Source organism: Nyctereutes procyonoides, unplaced genomic scaffold, assembly GCF_905146905.1.
Source record: "Nyctereutes procyonoides isolate TBG_1078 unplaced genomic scaffold, NYPRO_anot_genome, whole genome shotgun sequence".
In the NCBI taxonomy this organism is placed as follows: domain Eukaryota; kingdom Metazoa; phylum Chordata; class Mammalia; order Carnivora; family Canidae; genus Nyctereutes; species Nyctereutes procyonoides.
In genome coordinates, this window is record NW_026575146.1 from 36,834,764 (window position 1) to 36,855,047 (window position 20,284).

General features: G+C 40.9%; 1 protein-coding gene and 1 pseudogene across 2 annotated transcripts in view; one reads left to right on the plus strand and one right to left on the minus strand.

Annotated features, from left to right (window-relative positions):
* The window catches only part of SLC35D2 (solute carrier family 35 member D2), a 49,145-nt gene extending 40,630 nt beyond the window's left edge, over window positions 1–8,515 (plus strand). The window contains exons 10-12 of one of the 2 annotated variants that reach the window (XM_055310835.1): window positions 5,767–5,845; window positions 6,878–6,960; window positions 8,242–8,515. In XM_055310835.1, coding sequence (XP_055166810.1) covers window positions 5,767–5,845; window positions 6,878–6,960; window positions 8,242–8,392 — 313 coding nt within the window. In that variant the 3' untranslated portion in view covers window positions 8,393–8,515. Of the gene's footprint in view, window positions 1–5,766; window positions 5,846–6,877; window positions 6,961–7,803 lie in introns of both variants that reach the window. The other variant, XM_055310836.1, reaches the window with a different exon arrangement.
* Window positions 8,516–12,195: 3,680 nt separating this feature from the next.
* On the minus strand, window positions 12,196–20,144 carry LOC129499992 (syntaxin-18-like; annotated as a pseudogene).
* Between the last annotated feature and the right edge of the window lie 140 nt (window positions 20,145–20,284).

Consider the following 20,284-nt stretch of genomic DNA (forward strand, 5'->3'; position numbering starts at 1 on the left):
CACACTCTCTCTAAAATAAATAAATCTTTTAATAGAATAAAATAAAAACCTAGCTCTGCAAGTATTTTCAATCTTGCTGAAAAATTACAGGTTCTGGTTCATTCATACCAGCGGCTGGCAGTAGCCCTCAGGCCTTGGTGGTGATTAGTCTAATCTGTTTCTGCTCCAGTAGCGGACCTTTTGTTCCCAGTGAAGCAGTGATATATTCCTTAATAAAAACACAAAAGTACCAAATATTTTCTAATCCCAGGATAAAAAATATTCTATTCCTTAAAAGTTCCCTGATATAGGATTCTGTGGATAGCATAGGGCAACAGAACTTCAGAGTGCAGATATTCCCACATTCCCAATAAACCAATCTTCATGTAAAATCAGTGCCCTGGGAAGATGGACCACATATATCCCATGACTTTGACATCCCTGGCACACCACAGAGGCCTTGGGTAGGAGTGTGTTCTTACTAGAGATGAGTGAGATGAGATTACTTGAAATTCTTTGAAATCTGGAATTAGAGGCATGTGCTAGGGTATCATTGTGGTTGAGAGAAGGGAGATAAATGTGGCCTTTTATTATCTGAACATTTGTGTTAATTTATATAAATGCTCCTTCATGGAATGATAACTGTTGCAAGTTGTAAATGAGGTCATTTGAATTCTATTTGTGACTGCCATGAGTGTGCCATAGAGCCTTGGGTAGATAAGTTATTTTTCGTGTCATTTTCAGAAATAGTAAGAACCTTGGAGCAGGAATTCTGCTCCAGGGGTTTCTATGTGAGCACATCCATCTCTTGGGGACCTGTAAACCCAAACATACGGCTGGCATATGTTGTCTGAATGTATATCACATACATGTGCTATTATTTTTCAAGTGTACATAGAAGATATATGATTTAAAAGTTCAGAATGGCAAGGAGCTACTGATAATTCAGCAATACTTTTAAATATCTTTGCATTTTTTTAATCCATAGATGCTAAAACCAAAACTACTGTCATGTGGAGGTGGATATTTTTAGTGTTAAAAGTGGTATGTTTTCCTTTGTACTGAATTAGCAGAGGTTATTTTAATTTAGAACCTTGGTGTTCTTAGCCAAAGGATTATATAGGAACATACTCTCATGTAGAAATTTTTTCTTAGAAAATTGTAATACAGATTGTCCTGCACTGACTACTTTGCGCCTTGTGGTTTTCCCCTTATCTTCTCTGGGGACACCTAGTGGGACACGCTGATAAGTGCAGCCTCTTTGTCTGCAGGCCCCTTAGGGACAGTGGCTGTTTCAGGCACCCCCAGGCCTCAGAGAGGGGTTCCTCCTGTGCCCAGCCCAGCTGGTGAGTTTGTGTCCTAGCTGTCCACACTCATGGTGGATAGATACTGGAATCTTATATTCAAGGTATCAGCCAATTCTGATGCAGGTGGAGGTGATTTCACTAAAAGGTAGGATGGAGAAAACATTGCATATTTGGAACCCTGGAGTTGGAATTTTTAAACAAAAATAAAATAACATCCATGATTGCCTTGGGTTGAAGTCTGCAGGACTTCATTTAAGAGGCCTGCAGGAAACTTTTCTGTTTTCCCTAAGTTGGGGTAGACCCCCTCCCTGTGCTCTTATCTCTAATATTTTATTAGACTTACCTCCTCCAGGGTGGTTGCTGTGTTATGTACTCTCACTATCTGGGCAAACACAGTAGGTACTCAGTAACATCACATTGAGGTTTTTTGTTTGTTTGTTTGTTTTTTGTTTTGAGATTTTTAAAAATTTATTCATGAGAGACACAGGGAGAGAGGCAGAGACACAGGCAGATGGAGAAGCAGGCTCCATGCAGGGAGCCAGACGTGGGACTTGATCTCAGGTCTCCAGGATTACACCCTCGGCCGAAGGCAGACGCTCAACCGCTGGGCCACCTGGGTGCCCCACATTGAGTTTTTTTTTAATCTTTTAATTTTATGGAAGAATAGGATTATTTATAGTTCCTGGGGCTCTGAATTAATGTCGAATTTATTAAAATTATAAACATTAAAAAAACTTAGATTTTGGGGCACCTGGGTGGCTCAGCAGTTGAGTGTCTGCCTTCGGCTTAGGGCATGATCCTGGGGTCCTGGGATCAAGTCCCACATCAGGTTCCCCAGAGGGAGCCTGCTTGTCCCTCTGTCTGTGTCTCTGCCTCTCTCTCTGTGTCTCTCATGAATAAATGAAATCTTAAAAAAAAAAACTTAAAATTTTTTAAGTTCAATTTATAAATACTGTTGCTCTATAAAGCTAGTAATTTTTGTATTACCATAAGAACATTTACTTTCATTATTTGATTAATGGCTTCTTAACTCAAGTTTAGTTGATTAAAATCTCCTGAACAATTTACTATAAGTTGGTATTGTTTACTACTCAGTGAATTTAAAAAAAATTAAACATTTTAAACACCACTTACAAATACGATTCACCTGATATTTCTCCAGCTAGTCCAAGCACTAATGTGGCCCTGCAAAGTTTATGAGCCAGGTTGCTTTACATACCTAAGCAACTCTTCGAAATCTAGTAAACCAAACTTAGAAATGTGATGTCACCTTCTTTTTAAACATCAACTACTGTGTTCGTACTGACTCAGATTATTTTACTTCTTGCAACTGAAAATTGCAAATCTAATCTCAATTGCACATTTCAGTTTCAAACCACAGAGGTCAAGACGTTGGGTCCTCGAACTTGTCAAATTGCTGTAATTACCTTAATAACAGAGACACATGTTCTTCTGAAGATTACAGAATTTAAGTTCGTAATTGAGTTTATTCCCTAACATAAAAGCTTGGTATACTTTATCTCTAAGATTTTTTTCTTTACCATCCCTGGTAAGAAACATACTCAGGCTGAAAGTGTTTATTGATTTGTGATCCAGGTTCTGTTACTAGTAGGGATTCTGACCTGGACCAGGGGCACTAGATTTCTGCAGGAAGAGGCTACCTAACACACAGGGGCTGAGCCCATTCCTTAGAGTCTGATTCCCTCTGTTCTGCCAATGGGGGATCCAGCCTTATGCTTCCTAACGGGGATTTAGCTTTAAAATCCAACACACCTAGGATCTCTCTGTATCCTTTGGGCAGATGGAATTTTGCACCCCACTTAGGTTATTTTCTTCAGTTCTTGATTGGAATGAACATATTTCTTCTGATTAGATTCTGTATTCTTCCCTGTACATATGTATTTTTTGGCTGGTGCTTGGTCCCAATTCTATAGTCATTTTCTTGACATAAGCATCAATATAGTGCTCAATGTTGAATGCCTGGTGAACTAACTTTGGTCCAAGGGCACAGGAGTATTATTGGCATGTGGAATCCATTAGTTTATTTCTTTCCTTTCCTTTCCTTTTGTGTACTCTTTAACAACCCTGTTTCACCCATTCCCACCCACCTTCCCTCTGATATCCATCAGTTTTTTTCTCTATTGTTAAGAGGCTGTTTCTTGGTTTGTTTCTCCTTTTTTCCCCCTATGCTCACCTTTTTAAAAAATTTCACAGATGAGTGAAATCATATGGTATTTGTCTTTCTCTGACTGACTTCACTTAGCATAATACACTCCAGTTCCATCCATGTTGTTGCAAATAGATTTCATTATTTTTGATGGCTTTGTAATATTCCATTGTGTGTAAAGACCACTACTTCTTTATCCATTTATCAGTGGATGAACACTTCGGCTGCTTCCATAATTTGGCTGTTGTAGATAATGCTGCTATAAACATCAGGGTGCACGTATCCCTCTGAATTAGTGTTTTTGTATTTGGTGGGTAAATACCCAGTAGTATGATTACTGGATCATAGAGGTGGTCCTGTGTTTAACTTTGAGTGACCTCCACACTGTTTTCTACAGTGGCTGCACTAGTTTGCATTGCCACCAACAGTGCACAAGTATTTCTTTTTCTCCACACCCTTGCCAACACTTGTATCTTATGTTTTGGATTTTAGCCACTTTGACATCTCACTGTAGTTTTGATTTGCATTTCCCTGATGATCAGTAATGTTGAGCATCTTTTCATGTATCTCTTGGCCATCTGTGTGTCTTCTTCAGAGAAATGTCTGTTCATGTCTTCTGCCCATTTGTTAAATGGCTTAATTGTGTTTTGGGTGTTGAGTTTTGTAAGTTCTTTATATATTTTGGATACCAGCCCTTTGTCAGATATATCACTTGCATATACCTTTTAGTTTTGTTGATTGTTTCCTTAGCTCTGAAGAAGCTTTTTATTTTGATGCAGGCCCCATAGTTTACTTTTGCTTTTATTTCCTTTGTCTCAGGAGAGCTATCTAGAAAGATGTTGCTATGACCACTGTCAAAGAAATTACTGCCTGTGTTCTCTTGGGATTTTTATGGTTTCAGGTTTCACATTTAGGTCCTTAATCCATCTTGAGTTTATTTTTGTATATGGTATAAGAAAGTGGTCCAGTTTCATTCTTTTGCACATTGTTGTCTAGTTTTCCCAGCACCATTTGTTGAAGAGCCTGTCTTTCCCATTGTATATTCTTGCCTCCTTTGTCTACAATTGACCATAAAATTGTGGGTTTGTTTCTGGGTTTTCTATTCTGTTTTACTGATCTATGTGTCTGTTTTTGTGCCAGTACCATACTGTTTTGATCACTACATTAATGTAACTCGAAGTCTGGAATTGTGATACCTTTGGCTTTATAGGATTGCTTTGGCTCTTCTGGGTCTTCTGTGGTTCCATACAAACTTTAAGGTTGGTTGTTCTAGTTCTGTGAAAAATGCTGTGAAAAATGAAATTGTTACAGAGATTGCATTAAATGTATAGATCACTTTGTATGGACATTTTAACAATATTCTTCCAATCCATGAGCATGAAGATGTTTTTCCATTTCTTTGTGTCATCTTCAATTTCTTTAATCAATGTTTTATAGTTTTCTGAGTAGAGGTCTTTTACTTCTTTGGTTAAGTTTATTCCTAGGTATCTTATTATTTTCAGTGCAATTGTAAATGGGATTGTTGTTGTAATTTCTTTCTGCTGCTTCATTTTTAGTGTATAGGAGTGCAACAGATTTCTATACATTGATTTTGTATCCTGTAGCTTTCCTGAATTCATTTATCAGTTCTAGCAGTTTTTTTTTTGTGGAATCTTGCTATATACAGTATAGAATAAATATAAGTAGTATAAACCTGCAAATAGTGAAAGTTTGACTTCTTCCTTATCAGTTTGGATGACCTTTCTTTTTGTTGTCTGATTGCTAGGGAATCCTTTAATTCTCTTCCATCCAAAGCAATGCTTTGCTAATTTTCCCTTCTAAACACCAGTGGTTCTCAGCTGGTAGCATGTGAGAATGACCTGTAGAGCTTTGCTACTGCACGCAGCCAAGGACCCCACTTCAAACCCACTAAGGGAAAACTGTCATGCATCATTGTGTGTTAAAAGTGTGCCGGGTGATTCTAATATACATAGAGGATTAAAGACCACCGTTGTAACATAGCTGTTAAAAGATTTCAGACCATTAAAAAAAAATCTTCGTGTTCTTACCCTCTTTACATGGAAACATAATGGGAAATGCACAGACAGAATGAAAAGGGCACCGAAGGTAGAAACTTTCGCTAATGCCCAGCTGGACCACTTTACTGTACAAAGATGGAATTATAAAGGAGATGTTTTAAGGTGTAGGTTATAAAATCTTTTCTTTTTTACTTGTTTAAAGTACTTGTGGGTGGCTCACGTGCAGATTCTTCTTCAACTGTTATTATACCTGGCACTGTAAGGCATGCATCTGGCGCTTCCTTCCTTGATCCAGGTTTCTGCTGATGTATTCCACGGTTCTGTGCAGCTATTACAATTCAGCCCTCACTACAGCGGTGGTTGGAGCCATCAAGGTAAGTGGGTGAAGACTTGGGTGTTGGGGAACTAGCTGTGAATCCAGTTGTCATGAAAGAAGCGGAGTTCGATTTTATTGTGGTAACGGAGATAATGCAAACATGGAGGCTGGTGACATTTTCAACTGTAGCTGGGTAATCTCTTCTTAGATCTTCTCATCCCTAATCCATAAACAGAGGGAGGGCTCACTAATTTAAAAAGGAGAGACAAATTTTGATGTTTACTTTGGGGTTGATAGGAGGGGATGGTCTAGGCAAATGTAGTAAAAAAAGCAAAGCAGAAAAAGTCCCAAATTTCTGCACTCACCGACATATCTTATTCTATACCTTGCTTGTACAACTTGGTTTTCTGGGAGAACCTGTTGACTAAGAAAGGGAAGCCTTGTGAAGAACTGCTTTTAATCTAGATATATGCTCAGTTGTAAGGTACTAAACTCATGGATTGCATGTAGGTATGTTTTGTCTGTGCACCTGATACACAGGAATGAAGAGGGGGGTGTCCTGTGTTCTATGCTACAGTTGCTTTATTTTCCTATTCACGTGGATAGAGTGAGAAAGACCACCTACTTTAACAGTAGACTCCTCCGTTGGCCACCTAGGTCCTTCTGGAATGCTCAATGCAGGGCACTGCTTGGAATTCGCTGGATGTCTAATCTGTGCAAGTTTAGGGTCCATATGATTAAAATTCACCACCCAGTGATGGTAAAGATATGGGATCTGGAAAGCTGATGACAACTCAACTCATATCTCTTTTCCTATGTATTAATTGTAAGGGGCATGAATGATGCAGTGTTCTGTAATTATCATGCCATGGTTCACATTCTTTATAAAGCCATATGTAATGTTTTTTTATTCATTTATTCAACATTCTGTGAACAGCTCTGTGTACAAGTCTCTGGGCAAAGTAAAATATTTAGTTTCAGATTTTACCATATGTATTTTATATATGGTAAAAATATATATTTACTATATGTATTTTTCCCCCTAAACCCTTCACTTTGAAAATGACTAATCCTCTCTCTTTTTCTGCAGAATGTATCCATTGCCTACATTGGGATGTTAGTTGGTGGAGACTACATTTTCTCTGTGTTAAACTTTGTAGGGTTAAATATTTGGTAAGTGGGATTTCTAAATGAACATCATTTTAGTAAAATGTGAATTTTAAAAAGTCTGATTCATCTATTATAAGTGAAAGAATGGGAGGTGTTTTGACATTTCTGTTTTTGAGATAATTTTACTTAAATCCCTCAATTCATCTGTTTTTATGACATGTTCCTTCATATGGATTGTGGGGACATGTATGATGAAAATTCAAGGGGCTGAGATCTGAATTTAATCCGTGTGTCTTTCTCACAAAAAAGTCTCCTAAGTTATCTGTCTTCCTTTTGTGAAGTGGGCCTTACTTATGTCCTGCTCTGTCAAAGCACCATACACTAAGGATATTGGGAGGGGTGGCTGAGATACCTTTGAAAGGCATTTTGGGATCCTAGATGTGGGATACTGTCTTAGGATAATAGTATAGTTTATTCAGCAATAAACAAATGTTTATTTTCTCTTCAAAGTTTTTTTTTTAAGATTTTATTTATTTATTCATGAGAGACAGAGAGAGAGAGAAGCAGAGACACAGGCAGAGGGAGAAGCAGTCTCCATGCAGGGAGCCCGACGCAGGACTCGATCCCGGGACTCCCGGATCACACCCTGGGCTGAAGGTGGCGCTAAACTGCTGAGCCACCCAGGGATCCCCTCTCCAAAGTTTTGTATTAGATATGATCTATTCTTTTTCTGCCTCTACAGATTTCTAAATAAGAGGGGGTAATTCTCATCAAGTAATCTACAAACTAGGAGAAAAACAGAGGTCTCAATAAGCTGGCTATATCTATAAAGATGTATATTTTATGAAGATCTGGTGGTACTACCTGTGAGATTTATTTGTTTTCACTCCTCCCCCCTCCTTTCAGCATGGCAGGGGGCTTGAGATATTCCTTCTTAACTCTGAGTGGTCACTTAAAACCTAAACAACCTGTGGATGAAGAAAACATTCCTCTGGATTTGAAGAGTTAGAATGTGAGACAGAATTGCAGACTGGCTTGCAGACTGGGGACATGGGGAGGCATTCCCCCCATGTAGGAATGTGAATCCAGATGTTCTGGTCATGGACAGCACTCACCTCCCCACCCCCACCCCCGGTTAAAGAACAACAGGAACATCTGCAAAATGTGAAGAGAATCTACCTCACATGCCACTGCACAGTGAGCCATCGTCGGCCCTGAGAAACTCATCCTGGCAAAGCCTTACCATCTGAAAGCAGATCTTTCAGAGTAAACCGTTGATTAAAGGGATTGTAACCCAGGGTCTTGTGTGGGCAGAGCACTGACTGTTTGCTCACTCATTCACAGCTCTGAGCTGCTGTTTGCCAGTACCACGTGTGCTTCAGAGGACGAACAAGGCCGATGGTGTGAGAGTGATTATTATCAGCACGTTGGCCTTAACTTCAAGGATCCCAGCCAAAGCAAAGTGCCAGTGAGAACATTTTTCTTCTCAGTTTAAACAGACATGTCTTTATTTTAATAAAATTAGCCAAATTAACTGCAAGTTATTGTTAGCTCTGATTTGATCATATATACTGGTATCTTTTCCCAATCATCAAAGCAAAATAAAAAATAATTTATATACACAGCCTCATACTGTGATATTACTGTAGATAGACAGGAAGACTCTGCCTGGAGGAAGATATTCCTTTTAAGGCTCATGCTGGAAAATATTACAAAATAACTCAGTGGGGGAGAAACACCCTCCATGTGTCCTGTTCACATTTCAGTAGCTTACATTTCTCTCCCCACCTTCCCAGGTTTGTTCAGTGGGCTTTGAAATTCAGATCACTTGGATTTTAACCAAACGTATATTCCTTCATGGACTCGTCTGGCCTCCCAGTGGTGTATGGGCAGGAGCCCTGAGTGGAGGAGCGTTATTATTTTCATTAACATCAAAAAATGAGCTGGGGTGCCTGGCTGGCTCAGTCGGAGGAACTTGCAACTCTCAATCTAGGGTCATGAGTTCAAGCCCTGCGTTGGGCATGGAGCCTGCTTAAAAGAAACAAAGCAATGGGCTGTCCCTGTTGGGGTTCAGGTGTCAGGTAAGGCCCCAGTCTGGGAGCCTCGAGCCCTTCTAATCCCACTCTACCACTAACCATCCAACATCCGCACAGCTTACCTCGCCATTGGGGTCTGCATTGCTTTATTCTGTAAAAATTGAGCAGGATCTCCAAATCCCTTCTAGGTCTCACTTTCTCAGTTTCTAGAAGCTGAGTCAAATGTGTGGCAGAGAGCAAGTGAAGGAATGATTGTATTGATGTGTTGTTTCAAAGTACCTTTTAAGGAAATTTAGTTTTAATTGTAAAACACACGGAACATAACATTTACTATCTGAGCCATTTCTAAGTGTGTTCAGTAGTGTTAAATACATTCTGATTGTTGTGCACGCAATCTCTACAACATTTTCGTCTTGCAAAACTGAAACTCTGCACCCTTGAAATGGTAGCTCACCACAGCCCCTGGCAACTGCCATTCTACTTTCTGTCTCTGTAAACATGACTGTTCTAGATATATAAGGGGAATCGCATAGTGTTTGTCTTTTTGTGCCTGGCTTACGTTGCCCAGGGTAATGCCTTCAGGGTTCATCCTTCTTATAGTAACTGTCAGAATTTTCTTCCTTTTGAAAAGGCTGAATAATATTCCATCATATGGATGGATATACCACATTTTGCTTATCCATTCATTGCAATGGACACTTGGCTATTTATGAATAATTCTGCTATGAGCAAGAGTGTGCAGATGTGTCTTTGAGACCCTGTTTTCAATTCCTTTGGATATTAAAATTAATTTCCTCTCTGTATAGACACTTCTGACATCAAACGTGTGGAGTTTTTACTCCTATCAAGGAATTCTCCTGTTCTCTGGACACCAACTAGGTGTCCTGCAAATTCTGTTCAATTCTAACTGCCTGGCATGAGTGCAGACCCCACAGGTGAAGGGCCCAGTCCCACAAGGCTGCCCCCACTTCTGATGTCAATCCCAAGTCCCAGGTTGTGACCTGTTCTGCTGACCAACTGGCCATGAATCAGGGGTTTGCACATACCCTCCCTCGGGTTGGATAATTTGCTGGAATGGCTCACAGAACTCAAAGAGAAGTGCTTGAATTCTATTACTGGTTTCTTATAAAGAGTACAGCTTGGGAACAGAAAGAAGAGATGCATAGGAAGAGGTGTGTGGAAAGGAGTGTGGAGCTTCTGTGCCCCCTCTAGGTGTACCCCAACCTCCCACACACTGATGTGTTCCCCAGCCCAGAGCTCTCCTAACCCGGGGGTGTAGGTATCCTTACTGTTTCCTATAGCAGCTGCACCATTTTACATTTGCACAAGGGTTTCAATTTCTCCATATCTTGCCTGACTTGTTATTTTCTGCATTGTGTTTTGTTTTTGTAGTAGCCATTCTGACGGGTGTGAGGTGATTATCTCATTGGTGTTTTGATTTGTATTTCCCTAATTTTTAGTGGGGTTGGACATTGGACATTATTTATGTGCTTCTTGGCCACTCGTATGTCTTTGGAGACATGGCTATCTAATTCCTTTGCCCAGCTTTGATTTGGGTTGTGTGTTTTGTTGTTGAGTTCAAGAGTTCTTCATTGGGGAATCCCTGGATGGCTCAGCGGTTTAGTGCCTGCCTTCGGCCCAGGGTGTGGTCCTGGAGACCTGGGATGGAGTCCCACATCGGGCTTCCTGCTTGGAGCCTGCTTCTCTCTCTGCCTATGTCTCTGCTTCTCTCTCTCTGTGTCTCTCCTGAATAAATAAATAAAATCTTAAAAAAAAAAAAAAAGTTCTTCAGTGTTTTACCTTACTTTGAAGAGGCTTTGGAGCTGCTGTAACCACCTTCTCCTGCACCATGAACATCAGTCCTGAAACCCAGAGACCAAAAGTGCTAAGATTTAAAAGATGTGAACATCCATTCCTCATTTTTTTAGTGACAAAACAAAATGGTAGCACATTTTTGCTTTCTTCCAACAATTTTTTTTTCTGGTTTTCATTCTCTGAATTCTTAAAGGAAGATGATTTTGTACTTTTCTACTCTTAGTATGGTCAATCCTTTGTTTCATAGTCAACACGCCTCTTTGGGGGTTCCTATTTAAATTTTTTCTTCTGCAATCACCCTGAATGCTTTTTGGCCTTTTCTCACATGACCCTTTATTTTTACCTGTGGAGACTTGGCCTGCTTCCATGTGTGGCCAGCAGAGGGCAGCGAAGAGCAGCCCAGCGGCATCTGCAGTTTCTTTTTGTGTATTTTTTTTATTGGAGTTCGATTTGCCACATATAGCATAACACCCAGTGCTCATCCCGTCAAGTGCCCCCCTCGGTGCCCATCACCCAGTCACCCCATCCCACCGCCCACCTCCCCTTCCACTACCCCTTGTTCATTTCCCAGAGTTAGGAGTCTCTCATGTTCTGTCACCCACAGTTTCTAGAATCTCTAGAGACCCAGTTCCCGCGATGTCGCTGGTGGCATTGTGGTGGGAGCTCCAATCTGATTTTTGAATTAATATTAGTTGAAGCTAGGAGTCCAGAGTTGGTACGAAAGGTATTTGTGAGCCTCAAGGAGGCTAAAGGGTAAATGTAACCTCATGCTTCAGGTCTCCAGATTTCTTTTTTCCATACTAAAAGGAGTTGTAAAAGCCAGTCTGGATGGGACAATGAAAATTAAAATCCTCAATATTTTGCTTGCTTCTGGCTATTGCACTGCAATAACAGTGACACCACCTGTTAACTTGGACTTTTTCCTGCTGTTTTAATATTTTTCCTGCATATTAAATGTATCTCAAGTATGGGGACACTAGAGGTTTGGACAGCTGAGTTTGCTTAAAGAATAGAACCTAGGTTAGAGAAAAGTTATATATTATGTATATGTACATATACACACATTTATATTTATATTTGTATATATTATCTGTGCCTTTGGGAAAATGATGAAGTTGCATATGTCAATAATTTCAGTTTTAGTCACTTTTTTTTTTGCACAATCATTTGAACTTAGTTTTCTCCTTTCTTTTCAACTTCATTGTCTTTAGCTACAAAATCAGCTTAAAACCACAGGTTTGGGGGTACCTGCTGTGAGAGTACATGTTTGCCTCCGCCCCCTCCCCCCAGTTGGCTCTAGGATAACCTCCTATCATAAACCACACTCTGATGCTGGAGACCCAGGACAGCATACTGTTTGCCAGGGATCAGGGGTGGGGGCAGCACCCGGCACAGAGCTTGCTTACAGCCATCCTGTGGATAGGGAGGAGCAAGGAGGAGGACCTCATCACCGGGAGGAAGAACTCCTCCAGCTCCAAGCATGCTTCTTCCTGGCTCTCTTCATCCCCCTCCATAGCTGCATTCCTTCTCCAGCTAATCGGTGAATGCCATCAATCTCAGCTTCTCGCTGTAAAAGCTCTGTGACTATCTGTGAATCTGGAAATTCCAACCACTTTTCCTTTGATTTGCCCTGCTTCCTCCAACAGGCCATTCACTCAACCACTTAGGCTCTCATTGTTCCAACATTTGTGTTTTTTTCTGAGGATGATCTGTCTTCCCCTTTGCCGTCTCCCCAGGTGCCCAGGTCAGGTTGTGCTCTGCATGGAGTCTTGTTTGGATATTCCTCATTGATGGGTTTTTCATCAGAATCTTTTGAGGGTTTCTGTGAAATTTTCTCAGAAGACATGAATTCTCTTGTCTTTGTATTTGGATCTGGTTCCAACTTACATCATCTTTTCTCACCACTACTTGTTGGACTCCGGTGGCTCTTTGTTCTGAGTCAAGTTTGTATACTCTTCAAATAAGCTGCCCTAAAATCCGAAACAGCACTCCTGTGCTCCTTGAGGGCTTGTGTTCTTAGCTGCTGGATGGCTTCTGAGCAGATCCTCAAGACTGTCTGAATGTCCTGGTCTATCTGATCTTCTGTGCCTATCATCCTTCCACACTCAGGCATGATATGGTGGTAACCATTCATATAATCTGTCCTGTGTTCCAGAAGATAACTTCTCAATTTGTCAGCATGCAAAATCTTGTGCAGGACAGAAGCACAAGGATGGTGAGCCCTGGGGGTGTGCAGTAAGTGCTAGAAAAGAGCAGGTATGCAAGGCACAGAGATAGAGGCCACAGGCATTTTTCTTCCCCAGACTACAACCATCCAATCCATCAAATGGAGACAGCACCTTCTTCTAAGTGTTATAAGAATTACATGAGATAACACGTGGAGAGTGTTTTGCCACTGCTTGCCCCTAGCGACTGATAAAAGTTAATTACTGTTGTTAATAATAATATTATTGTTATCATTCTTGTTTCTAATTACAGTGGGGAGGAACTGCAAAGAGAGCTTCGCTCTACAGAGAAGGTGTATTTGGAAGAATGACTAGGAATTTATCACTTGGGGATGAGGGCAGAAGACCACTTCAACTCTAAAGTCTTGGTTACTTGGCCTTATTAATCATTGCTGTTTTCTGTGAATGGATATGTGTACTTGGGCTTACGTTTTGGGTGCTGGGACTTGGCAAGGGTCAGCACCCTAGTTGACCAGCAGGTGCTGCTCTGTGGCAGCTTTCAGGAAACCGAGGGTCCCAGCAGCTCAGAATCTCTGTTTCCTCTCTTGTCATCAGACACTGAAACGTGGAAAAAGAAAACATGCCCCTAGGATGAAGTCAGAAAATCCCAATCCCATTCCTGGGGATGCTCAGGGTCAGGAAACATTTTCTGTGTGCCTTCAACTCTTACCTCCACTCCTCCCATGATGAGCTCAGGGCCTTTTCTCCACGCTGTGTGTCCGCAGCCTGGACCAGAACACCAGCATGTTAGGGGATGTGTTAGAAAGAGACCCCCTGCAGGATGTTGGGGTGCACACGAACAGAAGCTGCATTTTTACCCAGGTGATTTGAGAAGCACCACTGCAGATGATTGGTCCAGACCACACTTTGAGTACCAGTTCTTAGCCAGGGGTTCACAGGATTTAGGGGGCTGGTGACTGGGGAGAGGGAAAGAATACATCTTAATTTTCCCTGACCAAAATTTAGCATTTTTCATTTGAAAATGTAGACAAAACCGTGTAGTAGTAGCTTTATTTCTGATTTTGTTATCAGGAGAGGTTGAGATATTTTCATATCATGTACAGTTTCTGCAGAAAAATCATTTATGTCCTGCTGGGGACTCTGAGTTACTAGACCTTCCACCAGTTCTTGATGTTAGCATTAGTTCACAAAGAAGCTTATGTGTCATACATCATATTTAGAAAATATTGTGATAGATTTTTTTGGGGGAATCTGTTTATCTTTTTATGTATTTTATTTTAGGGATTTAAAACCGTTATTTCAGGAAGGAGGCGGTAGCTGCCCCTGAACGACTGCTGTGGTCCATGGCACTGAAAAAAAAGGGAAGGATCCCTGTCTTAGAGGGAAAGAGAAATTTCCAGATTAGTATGTTTTCTCTGGAAATTGTTCCATTGCTGGCCTTTCTACCAGTGGAGATCTGTGGCCTGAATGGGTGTGGATGTGCCCAGGAGCTTTTTTTTTGCATCTGCCGCCTGGTGGGAGGGGGTCATCCTTCAGCCCAGGGCCGGCTGTCTGCAGCTGCACAGCCAGAAAGAGTGGAGCAAGAGAGGGACAGACAAGGGCAGCCAGGCTCCCTGCTGCAGCCACCGCTTTTGGAGGTCAGAACAGACACAGGGATCCTCAGTCGTGTCATAGTACAGAACCTTATTCTTCCAATTCTGTGACCACTTGCCTGGGGTGTAATGTTTAAGGTCTATCGATGCAAGGGTGGGACGGCAGCGTGAGGAGCTTTGCGGAACCTCTCTCCCGTGAAACAGGCAAAACTGGAGAAAACGATCAAAAACAACCATTTAAGTAAGATCTCTAGAAGTTATCCTAGGGGCAGGTAGCAAAGGAAGAAACATGGATTTGAGAAAACGTAATAAACTTGGTAATGAGAGTGTGGCACTGGAGCCTTGACCCACCTCCTTATCAATGACCTGAGCTCAGCTTGGGGAAGCTGCATCCCAGGAGGCTGAGGCCAGACCCAGGGGCTCCTGCTCCTGGCACCCAGTGGGGTTTGTGCCTGACCAGGGGGACAGGTTGCCCAGGTTTCTCATCTTCTCCCCATTGGAGAGGCCTGGCTCCCGCGGAGTGTGGCAGATGGACAGGGCCTCCCTGTCTAACCCCCACCCATTGGATGGAGGCTTTCCCCAGGTGTGCTAAACCAAGAATCCTGAGTTCCCCATCACCCTCACCCCAACTTGGTTGTAGGGCGGAGCTTTGATCCCTGAAGCTGACAAGACCAGAGACTACTGCCTGGCTGGTATTCATAGCTGAGGCTCAGAGAGCGTGCTAGAAAGAGCCAATCTGTGCAGGAAAGAATTTGACCTTACAAAAACAGATGTCTGGCCTTTGCCCTTGGCTTCTAGGTAGTTCTATGCCCTTGGAATATTATGCCTGATAGAAATGTTATTATTTGCCTGGTGTCTTCAGGTCATACTGGATAGTCTTGACAGTGTGATTTAGGATGATTTAGGATGGGAAAGCCAATAATGTGGTTTAGGATGGGGATTCTGTGAGGCCCAAGGAGGCTGGAGACTGAGATCAGCTATCTGGGCCATCAATCATGTTATGTAATAGAGCCCCAATAAGACTCTGAACCCTGAGGCTTGGTTTGGCAATACTCCATGCATATTATCACACACCGATACTGGGAAAGTTAGTGTCCTGACTCCACAGAGAGAGAACAATGGAAATCCCACATTTGGTAAATTCCACTCTATGCTTTCTCTTAGAGCTTGTGGCTTTGGGATGGAATGCTATTGTGTAATTTGGGTTTTTAGGGATACTGAAAATTACTTAAGGGTGGCAATTTCTTTTTTCAGAAACTACAGGGGATTGGGGACTTCTGTTTTGGGCAACTCTTCTAGACTGAGTTTTTCAAGCATTCCAGTCTCAAACTTGTGGTATTGGCTTGAGGAGCAGGGGGTGGATAGTGTTACCATGTGCACATTTTTGAACCGAATGGTCATGCATATTTTATCTTGGAAACCAAATGAGGAAATTGCTGACATCTAGATGACTTGCATTTTCCAACTGTGATATTATTCTCCTGTTGGTGATTGTACAGGAAGGCAACAGTTGTGTAAGGGCAGCTTCCAGCATCAGATGGCATGGGTTTACATCCTAGCTCTGTCAATTAAAAAAAAAATTACTGGGACACCCGGGGCTGAGTCGGTTAAGCATCTGCCTTTGGCTCAGGTCATGATCCTGGGGTCCTGGGATGTCCTGGGATTGAGCCCTGGTCATGCTCCCTGCTCAGTGGGGAGTCTACTTTTCCCTCTCCCTCTGTCTCTCCCTTCTGCTCATGCTCTCACTCTCACTTTCTCTCTCTTAAATAAATAAAATCTTTTTGAAAAACAGATTTATTGAGATATTATTTAAGTGCCACAAAATTCACCAATTGCAAGTATATAATTTAATGATATTTTTGGTAAATGTATAGAGTTGTGCAACCATCACCAAATTCAGTTTGAGAATGTATCCATCACCTCAAAAAGGGCCTTCATCCCATTTCTAGACAATTTCCAATCCACCCCCAGCCCTAGGGAACCAGTAGCCTGTTTTGTTTATAATGCATTTCAAGAAAATTTTCCAGTTATTTGAGGGTAGTACTAGGGCATGAAGGACGAATATGAGGTTTACTGCACCCTCATGAGTGCTGAGTAACAGCCTCAAATTCTGCTTGCTAATTTAATTTACATGTATGTAGCATTTTATTCACTTAATTTGCTTTTCTAATGATACAGGGAGTTAAATATTATTCCACACATCTGCATATTCATTATATTTCTGTATTTAATTATTTGTTTATGTCTTTTACCTCAAAAATTTCTTTGACCGTTGGCCTCAACATTATGTCCTGAATCTGGAGACCCCCCTTGGGCCCATAATCTGGGCCAGGCCTTAAGCATTTGCATATTTGATCCCAGTTTGTTCCAGAGGCCAGTTCTCAAACTATTTGTCTCCATACTATGTGGAGTTGCTAGATATGTATGGCAGGGAAATTTTTTCGTTACTATTTATTGAGCTTTAATAATATTGTATTTATAGAGAACAGATTGGTGGTTGCCAGAGGGGTGGAGGGAATGGGTGAAATGAGCAAAGGGGGTCGAAAGGTACAAACTTACAGCTATAAAATAAATAAGTCCTGGGATGTAACATACAGCAAGGGGACTATAGTTAGCAATAATGTATTGCGTATTTGAAAGTTGCTAAGGGTGTAGGTCTTAAAACCCCTCATCATAAGAAAAAAAAATTGTTACTATGTATGGTGATGAATTAATTAATTGTAGTGATCATTTTGGGATGTATACAAATATCAAATCATGCTGTATACCTACAACTACATAATGTTATATGTCAATTATATCTCAATAAAAAAATAAAATAAACATTTTAAAATTTTGCTGATTTAAGTACACTTATGATAGCTTTCCAGCTTACACAGTTTTTTAAAAAGATTATTTATTTATTTATTTATTTGAGAGACAGCATGGTGGGGAGGAACGGAGGGAGAGGGTGAATGAGAATCCCAAGCAGACTCTCCATTGAGCGCAGAGCCCAACATGGCATTTGATCGATCTCATGACCCATGAAATCATGAGAGCCAAAATCATGAGTTGCAACCTTAACCAACTGAGCCACCTAGGCGCCCCCATACAGTTGTTTTTAAAATAAAAAGTATATAATAAATTTTTTAAAAGACTAAAAAATGTATTTAAAAGTTTTTTTTTTTAAGATTTTATTTATTTATTCATGAGCAACGGGGGGAGGGCAGGACACAAGCAGAAGGAGAAGCAGGCTCCATTCAGGGAGCTCAACATAGGACTCGATCCCGGGTCCCCAGGATCACACCGTGGCCTGCCCCATTAGCGCTAAACCACTAAGCCACCAGGGCTGCCCCATTTAGTCAAATTTTTTGAGTAGGGGAGATAACAGCTGACATAGACTAGAAAAAACATTTCTGCTTTGAAAACCTTGATTTTCAAATGCACGGAGCTACTCTTGTAAGTAGTAAAAGACAAATTTATTTAAATGTTTTTCTAAATCCATAGTCAGACATTGGCATGTAGTTTCTTAACTTATTAAAGGTGTTGAATATATAAATACATATGTATATTAAAATTTTATTTATTTATTTGAAAGAGAAAGCACAATCAAGGACAGGGAGGGACAAAAGGCAAGGGAGAGAGAGAAGGAATTTTTTTTAAAGATTTTATTTATTTATTCATGAGAGACACACAGAGAGAGGCAGAGACACAGGCAGAGGGAGAAGCAAGCTCCGCCACAAGGAGCCGTATGGGGAACTTGATCTGGGGTACCAGGGTCAGGACCTGAGCTGAAGGCAGATGCTCAACCGCTGAGCCACCCAGGTGTCCCAAAAGAAGGAATTCTATTTATTTATTTATTTATTTATTTATTTATTTATTTTCAAAGAAAGGAATTCTTAAGTAGACTCCCCACGGAGCACAGAGCCCAGTGCAGGCTCCATCCCAGAACCTGGAGATCATGACAACCAAAATCAAGAGCTGGCCGCTTAACCTGCTGAGCCACCCAGGTGACTCTGAATGTATTTTCTATATTGAGAGGTAAAAGTGGGAACTTTGATCTAAAATCAAGCATACAGGGATCCCTGGGTGGCTCAGCAGTTTAGCACCTGCCTTCGGCCCAGGGCGTGATCCTGGAGTCCCGGGATCGAGTCCCACATCGGGCTCCCTGCTTGGAGCCTTCTTCTCTCTCTGCCTGTGTCTCTGCCTCTCTTCCTCTCTCTCTGTGTGTCTCTCATGAATAAATAAATAAAATCTTAAAAAAAATAAATAAAATCAAGCATACAAGTGAGCTGCCGTTTCCATTTCTGGTAATTATGTAAGGCTTAGTTATCTACACCATTAATTGTAAGATAAAATTTGTTTGAAATTGAAGTATAATAATTTATATTCAGTAAATCACAGACTTTAAGTGTGTAGTACAAGCAGTTCTAAAAATGGCATACTCCCAAGAAACACACACATTTATCAAAATATAGAACATCTTCATCAGCCTAGAAAAGTTCATTATGACCCTAACCAATCCTGTACTTCTACCAAGAAATATTCTGATATTTTGGAAGATATCGGAAGATATTTTATATTCTGATAAACCAATATTCTGATTTATTTTACTAAAGAATAGATTTGCCTGTTCTTGAACTTCTTGAACTTTGTCTGTGAAAGATCTTGAACAAGAGACACCCAGCCAATCCATGCTTGCATTCCTAGCCTGCAGGAGTCATGAGATAATAAGAAGTGTTATAAATGGAATGCCTATGTGGCTCAGTGGTTGAGCCTCTGCCTTTGGCTGAGGGCGTGGCCCAGAGTCCCGGGATCCAGTCCCACATCAGGCCCTGCTTCTGCTTCTGGTTCTGCTGAGAACCTGCTTCTCTCTCTGCCTGTGTGTCTCTCTCTCTCTCTGTGTCTCTCATGAATAAATAAATAAAATCTTCAAAAAAAAAAAAAAAAGGAAAGAAAGCTCTCATCCCACACAGGGAAGAAGGAGGACTCTTAAAAAAAAAAAAAGTGTAAGGCCTGAAGTTTTGGCTTAATTTTCCTACCAAACAGAAAAATAATGCAGTACTTTTCTATGTCTTCTTTTGCTCAACAAAATGTCTGATTTTCACTCGTGTGTTTTGTAGGTAGAGGAAGATGTATTCTTAAAAATCTTTTAAAAGCATGAAAAGCTATCAAGACAGCAAGATATTGCAGTGTAGGAGTAAACTCCAGTCTAGAGCATTAAAACCACATTAGCCCTACATTTGCTAAATGGGGTGACTTTGAGTATCAGTTTTATGAGGACAAAAATGGACTTAGGAAGAGTCTAGTATAATAACATCTTCCATGAAGCTGGGATCCCAAATGGCTTTTACATACTCAGGATATACGTGATATGGAAGAGTAAAGAACATAGTTAATAATATTATAATAACTTTGTGTGGCAACAGATGGTAACTACACTTATCGTGGGAAGAACTGAGAAATGTGTAGAGTTCTTGAATCGCTATATTGTATATCTGAAACTAATATGACATTATGTGTAAACTATACTTCAATTTAAAAAAGAGGATGGGGCACCTGGGTGGTTCAGTTATTTAAGAATCCAACTCTTGCCTTTGACTCAGGGTCTTGAGATAGTGCTCTGTGTCAGTCTCCATGCTCAGTGTGGAGTCTGCTTGATATTCACTTGCTCTCTCCCCCTTTGCCCCTCCCCTAACTCTCTCTTTCTCAAATAAATCAAGGATAGACTCAAGACTTTCCTGAATGAACTTTCTATTGTAAATTTGACTTTGAAGTC